This window comes from Malania oleifera, chromosome 5 (genome assembly GCF_029873635.1).
Source record: "Malania oleifera isolate guangnan ecotype guangnan chromosome 5, ASM2987363v1, whole genome shotgun sequence".
In the NCBI taxonomy this organism is placed as follows: Eukaryota; Viridiplantae; Streptophyta; class Magnoliopsida; order Santalales; family Ximeniaceae; genus Malania; species Malania oleifera.
The window spans coordinates 105,395,261-105,403,443 of record NC_080421.1 but is presented as its reverse complement, the minus strand read 5'-3'; the positions used below and the strand labels follow the sequence as shown (position 1 = coordinate 105,403,443).

Below are 8,183 nucleotides of genomic sequence, written 5' to 3'. Positions count from 1 at the left end.
TTACTCTCTTTACTTTCAGCATCGATTAACTGTGTGGTTGTAGTTTAATTTCTGATCATATACACTACGTAGATTAGATATTAAATAAACTTAAGCTTAATTTATTTTTAGGATTGCAGAAACTGAAAGGGAGTACGTTGGTCGATCCATACTTTGTGAAAACCGTATGGAAGTACGTTGATTAGTGAAACACTCAAAGACTCTTTAACTGAAAGTTTATTTAAAGTCTAAGCTTTTGGAAAGAGTGTTGGATTTTATATTGTATTTCATTTTGAGAAAGCAAATTCATTAATATAGGGTTTTATATTAGTAAACTTGCATTATCAATCTTTACTTTAAGAAGTTGAATTAAAATCATATATACTAGGTTGCAAACAAAAAAAAAGCTGAATCTCATATCTTGGTTTGGATATTGAGGTTGAACACTTTGGTTGATTGATTGACTGATTGTTTAAGTACTTGTGTTATATTGGTTACTTTGTTGGTATATAGTTGTGGATTGAATATTGTTTTAAGTATTTATTATGTATTTGATAAATCAATAAGAAGTCAAGAATCTTAAAAAGAATTAGAAGAAATTTTTTTAACCCAATTCACCCCCCTCTTGGGACTACAGTTTGGTTTTCAGGGTCTCTAAGTCTATAATCATTCCTAAAGAGCTTCAAACATTTATACTGAAAATATGAAGTACTTACATGAGACTCTTAATATTATGAACTTTCTAAAACACTAAGTCTTCATGTAGTGGCTTCCCTTCTTTTGAGCTTTCTTTCTTCAATTGTTTTTTGCTTCATTTTGGGCCAAGTCTTTTAGTATATTCTTTATGTGGGCATCTCTAAAAAGACTTGAACTTGATTTTTTTAAGAACTTGGTCTTTTTGTAAGAACTTTTGAGCTTAATCTCTTTAACCAATCATTTAAGCCCTGAAAATGGTCTTAGCAAAACATGTTAAGTTCATTTAGTTTGGTATCATCAAAATAAGGTTCTAAACCTTGTTAGGCCGACAAATTCAATTAATGTTTCTAAATAAAAACTGTAGACTAGTATTCATTTATTTAATTGTTTATTAATTACTTAACTCTTGGTTCGTTTCTTTGTACATGTTCTTTGCAAACAGGAGGACTCGATGATTATTCGTTCACCGAAACCAGAAGTCAAAATTTTGGTAGATAGAGATCTCATAAAAACTTCTTTCAAGGAATGGGTTAAACCCGATCATTTCTCAAAAACATTAGCTAAGGGCCCCAATACTACCTCTTGGATCTGGAACTTACGTGCAGATGCTCACGATTTCGATAGCCATACTAGTGATTTGGAGGAGATCTCTTGAAAAGTATTTAGTGCCCATTTCAATAAACTCTCCGTTATCTCTCTTTGGCCAAGTGACATGTATTTCCACTGTGCTCGTTTTGCCAATTATGAAGCATGGCTAAGCAATCCTACTCAGATTGGGTCTGGTGCCCAAGTAGTTTGGCTAATGAATTATATATATATTAATGAAACCCCAATTTTATTGATAGTTCTCGCTTATGGTGAAGGAATATCGTAGTTACAAGTAGGACACATGAGATTTACAACTAAATTATAAAAAACTATCCCAAACATCAAAACCAATAATAAAAAAATCAGTCATCCAACTAAAATAATCTAAACATGCCTATATGGAATCAAAACCAAAGTATCTGCAAAATGATGTCAATTACCTGCAAACATATATTAGAGGAAAATTAGAGGAAAACCAAATTATGTTAATTAAAGACTAAAACTTGGAATACTTATCTTATCCATACGAATGAGACCTCTCATTTTACTCGACAATACATCACGTGTAAAATATCTTCTCGTGTTACCTCTCTCGCCTTGATGAGCCAAGAAATTCGTCAAAATTCTATATTTTCTACTATTAGTTCAAGTTTAATATCTATTTGTATATTATATACATCATACACTATCATTTACGTTTAAGGTAATAGACTTTCTACTAAATATATCAAATTTTATTATACAAAAACTTAGTTTTATGCTTAAAAAAATTGTATACAATCTCAACCATTAAAAAATACTTTTCTTGCATAATTGGGGTATCCATGTAAAGATGAAAAGATAAATCAAATAAATATTAAATGTACTAGTAACTTAGATGATTGATTAAATTTGAGAGGTTGTAGTTGAATTTAAACAAATTTTTTTTTTTGGGTTCAATACGATAATGTTTCTAATTTTTTTAAACATACTCATGTATATTGTTGTGACGTCCCCCTAGAGCAAAGTGCCTTGGGAGGCGAGGGAAATAAAAATGTGTGATTATTTGGAAAAACTGGAATTTGGCATCGCCATTAATCTATTTTTTTGGTGCGGTTAAAACACCTCATTACTACTCAATTAAGAATAGTCTTGATTTGCGAATACTAGGATTGGAATCGGGAGTTTAGTTATGTTAAGAAAAGGTATTTGTACTCCCTAGGCACTCGTTCTATGAACGATACCTAATTAACTAAGAATGATTCCCAAATTAAATTTTAATAACCTTATTTATATTGTTGAGGTTTGTATAAATTTATAGTTAATATAAATTTCTAAAGACTAAAATTTAATACTTCTAGATTGAAATCTTGATATGGAAGAGGGGATGAAATATAGTTATTTGAGATGTCAAGTTAAAATCGACTATGATTGAAAAAACTACTGGATAAAAAACAAATTTTGAATTCTATGAAGACGACGTCATCTCTGTAGATTTTACAGTTTATTGTTTTGGTCTGCTGCTACACGTGGTGGAGGTAGCACATGTATTTTCTATTGACTCAATTAATATTTTAATAGTTAAATCCTAAAAATTTAAGACTTACGTCGTTATAAATTTTTTTTTTTTTTTTTGCTTTTTAATTTTCCCTTAAATTAACAGAAGACAATTTATGTTTTTAATTTACCACATTTATATTAAAAAACATAGAAAACTAATGAAAATTTTGCATTATTCAATTGTAAAAAGTAATTTTATTTTTTGCATTCAAAATTTTTAAATAATTGCAAAAAATATACGTATCTTGTTTCCAAATTTAAAAATTTAGAGAGAAAAATTTAAAACATTTTTTTATTCTTTCCTAAAATTTCAATTTACATACATATGTATATATATATATATATATATATATATATATAATTATTTTAAAGATTGGGAAAAATAGTGCGATTTTTCAAATAATTTGAAAATTATAAATGAATAATTAAAATTCTTTTCAACAATATATTAAGCAAATAATATTTTCTCTACACTTTAAATAATTTTTTTTAAAAAAACTGAAAAGTGAACTGATATTTTTATAAGATTTTGAAAAATAAAAAATAAAAAAAAATGAAAGCTATTTTAATAATTAAATGGGTTCTTTTGAATATTTTCGTGTTAAAAGTTTCAAAGAAAGAAATATGGGATGCAAGTCAATTGGCCAATAGTTTGGCATCACTATTCTAAAAAATTAGAGAAACAAAAATTAAAAATCAAAATAAAAAACTAGAAAAAAAAAAAACTAAAAACTAGAAACTAAAAACCTGACTTAGTTAAAATATTTTCATTTTCATTTTAAATCAAATAATATTATAAAAACATGATTAAAATAATAAAATTACAAACAATACACATTAACAAGTACTATCGCAAAAATAAAATTAATTATAATTATTTAATTTAATTGTTTTACTTTTAAAATTTACTTTACAATAAAAGTGTTATTGGACATGACAATTAAAAAATCGTAAAATTATTTTGTAATTGGCTTTATTACTTTTTTTTTTTTTTTGAAATTTCTGCATATTTTTTTAATTATATTTAAATTTATATGATTATTGAATTTTTATTTTAATTTTAAAGTGTATAAAATGAATAATTTAATTCAAAAAACTATTTTCATGTATTAAAATTTTTGTTTATAGGTTGTCAAAATAATAAAAAATTAAAAAATCTGATTTTTAATTTTTTGATAAACAGTAAAATATGGGTAAGAGAAATAAAAAACTGACAACACAAATAAACCTATTTTCATAATCTATGAGAAAAAGAAACAGAAAAAAAAACAATATCAATGGACCCTGTTAGCTCTAGTCTCAATCTTGATGTCAAGTTGCTCTTATCTCTCGAGGAAATAAAAAAAACAAAAAAGGATCTTTCTAGGTCAAGAAGCTTTTTTGTTCTTTTTGGTGACGAGTGTATTCAGTGGAGGTAGCTGTGCACTGGTGAAGAGCACTGGCTTTTCCTGGCGAGTGAGATATGGGTGTTTTCGCAAGAGACATGGTGGTGTACTGGACGGTGGTTTTGGCGACATGGCTTTGCTCGAGCACAGTAGCCATGGCAGATTCCGGCCATGATCAGCCGCCCACAGTTCCAATTTGCTCCAGAGAAGGAGCTCATGACCGTCAGCTCAATGCAGCGTTCCCTGATTATCCCACGGTGAAATTCACCACCAACGGTTTTGTCACCAAAAAATACTACAGGCAGTTCTTGAAGACCATTCGAGGTCGAGTGGCAAATGAGAGTGATACAAGGCCTGGAATACCAGTATTGCCTAATCCATCTGCAGTGTCCGATTCGCAGCGATTTGTTATGGTGGAACTCTCAAACAATGCAGAGGATGTTGTGACGTTGGCCATAGATGTCACCAATATGAATGTGGTGGCTTATCGAGTAGAAGACGAGTCCTACTTCTTCCAAGAAGCTCCAGATGTTGCATTCACGGAGCTCTTCACAAGCACAAATCAAAATACCCTCACATACAGTGGCAACTACAAAGACCTCCTAAGAGTCGCAGGTTTGAGTGATTTGGACAGGGTTCAAGTGGGAATGCAGGAGCTAGACACATCTATCAGCTTGTTGTTCCATAGGTCTGGTGCGCACATCGACCAAGAAAAGGTGGCTTGTTCTCTTATAATTTGCATTTTGATGATTTCAGAAGCAGTGAGGTTTCGACATATTGAGCAAAGAGTAGCTGAAACCCTAAGAAGTGATAGCTATGGAAGCTTTAGCCCGAATGGTGCGGTGATCAGTCTTGTGAGATCCTGGAGTCAACTCTCAAGAGGAATCCAGGAGTCAAACAAAGATGGATCCTTTAGAGAGATTCAATTACAGAGAGCCGATTATTCCGACCGTCTCATGGTTAGCGACGGGATGCCTGATCTAGTTTTCGCTATTGGGATTATGTTATACATTTGTGAAAAACCACAAACTCCTCGGTCTTCTCTACTTATAAAGCCCGCTGTGAATGCATATAATGATGGAACTTGCACAGACGAAGAGGTCAAGGTACGTATCATCGGCCGAAACGGACTTTGCGTGACCGTAAAGGATGGAATTTTCGAATTGGGACAACATATAATTTTGTCACCATGTAGGTCTGCAAACACAAATCAGCTATGGACCTTGAAAAAAGATGGGACTATCGAATCTAAAGGATGGTGCATAGCTTCTCTCGTGCCTCAAATGGGATTTATTGTATTTCTCAGTTATTGCTATCCTTTCCTAGGTCAAGATCCTTACTGGCAAATAAGGGACGACGGAACCGTCATACATTCTGAATCATCACTTGCTCTAAGTGCAACATTAGGAACCAGTGGTACCATACTCACCGTAGAGGTCAACAATTATTCCTCTCGTCAAGGATGGCTCGCCTCCAATGATTCGAAGCCTTTTGCTAGGTCCATTGTTGGATTTAAAGATCTTTGCATGGAAGCAAAGTCGAACACTGTGCGGTTAGAGGAATGTGAAAGCAAGGTAGAACAACAATGGGTTCTCTATCCAGATCGCACCATACGACCATATTGGAGTCAAGACTTGTGCCTTTCCTACTATAAAGATCAATTTGATGACATCAATATCATCAATATTATTTGTTGTAGTGGATTATCCCGTGAACGTTGGTTGTTTAGAAATGATGGATCCATTTTGAATCCTTACACCGGATTAGTCATGAATGTGAGAAGCTCAAGCTCCAATCCAAGTCTTCACCAAGTAATTATGTGGCAATTTACTGGAAATCTCAACCAAAAGTGATTTTCATTGTTTTGATTACTCTTGCCATGCATCTATAAACATAAAAATATTTGCCTATGCATCATATGTATCTTTGTGCATGTGTTTATCCACTAAAAATATGGCAAGGTTTCTGGAATTTAGTTGTTTGAGTGTATGTTTATCAAGCACCAATAAAAGGAATAATATTGAAGACGGCTTAATGAAAAAATTATTTGAATTAGATAACTTTTCGGATTTCATTCTTAATATTTTATCCCAAAGATGTTAATTTAGCATTTAGAATTTGATATTAATTTTTTTTTTTTTCTAATAAATGTTATTGTTTATGCTAGTGGAATTGTCCACTAAATTTAGAAAAATAAAAATAGGATTTTTTTCTTTTTTTCTTTTTTAATTAGAAAGTGCATTTTGCATCTTAATATTTATTCTAAAAAAGTTTATATGATAATGAATGTTGATACCCCATTTTGTCCAGCTATTATATAGCAAAATTTTAGAGATTTTAAAATTATGTTCTTTAATTTTAGTTATTTTTAGCCATTAGTTAGAGGCACAATCTCAGGTATTCACCCAATCGAATCTCTCATTTTAACTCTCTCAACCTTACTATGCTAAAGTGAAATTTCATTCATGAGGTTTTGTAAACATTTTTTTTTTTTTTTTTTACATTCATTCATCAATGTGCATGACAAGTACAATATTCAAAGGGAAAAAGAAAATACAAAATAAGAAAATTAGTCTTCATTCTTGGAGCTCTTGTATTAGGGCGGCGCATTGTGGGCCTTTCTTTTAAATTCCAGCCCAATTTGGGTTAAGGGCATCAAAGGCCCACTTTCCTATGATTAGCATGGCATGCAACTGTACTTCCTTTTCCACACACCATATACCCACAAATCTAGTTCCCATGTAGTTGGTTCCCATGCTAGCTTGCCTAAAAAAGGGGGAAAGGTTCAAAATCACACCCCCACCCCACCCTCCCGCGGGGTCGCTCTAGAAAAAGGGAAAATAGAGAATTTTGGGATTAGCATAATTCATAGAGAGAGAGAGAGAGAGAGAGAGAGAGAGAGAGAGAGAGAGAGAGAGAGAGAGAGAGAGAGAGAGAGAGAGAGAGAACCCTTTGGGCAAAAAATGTATAAGAGAAAACAAGTGAGAAAGAGGAGGCTTTTGGAGACTTGAAGAATTGTTGAGAAACTGAATGTAAGAGCAGGTAAAAAAAAACTTCGAAGAGTGAAGAAGAAAGTGGAGGAAACAATAAAGTAGTGCAGAATTAAAAAGAGAGAATCAGAAGAAGGAAGCCAATTCAGAGGACTACAGAGAGAAGCTCAGTGAGCATAACGATGGAGAAGGAGGAGCTAAAGAAACCTAAGAGGTAAGTATCCCAATGCCTTTTCTTTTTCAATTGTTTTGATTGTGTGATTGGGATGAATGTTGTTACATGTTAGGATTGGGTGCAAGATTTGGGAAGAACTTATGATTGAATCAAATGAAATTTGCAATTTGAAAAATTGGAACTAATTTTTCAATCCAAATTTATATTTTTGGCATGACCTTAGCATGCAATGAACACTCAAATCCCTAACCAAATCCCAAATTCAATCCCATAAATCCCAACCAAGTTCCTCAATTTCCTGAGCTAGTACCCCAAATTTGACCCCAAAAATTTGGCCTAAATCCCTTGCAAAATTAACTTTGAAATTCGGGACAACCTGACCCAAAAACCTGATTCAGCACTGTCCAAATGCCCAAGTCCTATAGACACCCAAATTTTAACCGGGCCTCTTTTTAATAGAGTCCCTTTATTTGTTTCATCATCTTATGAAAAATTAAGTAAATCTATGGGTTCCTTTGTAAACAGGGTCAATTTTTATAATATTTTTATTCAGAAATTTAGTTAGGCTCTTTTTCATAACATTTTATTTCACTTATCCCTATTGATAAATATTCTATTTGTTGGGTGTCCTGCTTGATAACATTATCACATATGGCCAGGCCTTTGTTATTAAATATCCATTCTTATTAATTTTTTTGTACAAATACATCAGAATACATGGGGAATACATCAGAATACAAGGAAATGCATTAGGGTACAGGGGAATAAAGGAAAATATAGGAAAATATAGAAATACACAAAAAATACATGGGATCAAATAAAAAATTCAAT

The 8,183-nt window shown here is 32.0% G+C and overlaps 1 protein-coding gene across 1 annotated transcript; it reads left to right on the top strand.

Annotated features, from left to right (window-relative positions):
- The first annotated feature begins 4,264 nt into the window (after positions 1 to 4,264).
- Positions 4,265 to 6,040, top strand: LOC131156096 (ricin-like). Its single transcript, XM_058109543.1, has one exon. The coding sequence runs from the start codon at positions 4,265 to 4,267 to the stop codon at positions 6,038 to 6,040; it is 1,776 nt and encodes a 591-aa protein (XP_057965526.1).
- The last annotated feature ends 2,143 nt before the right edge of the window (positions 6,041 to 8,183 follow it).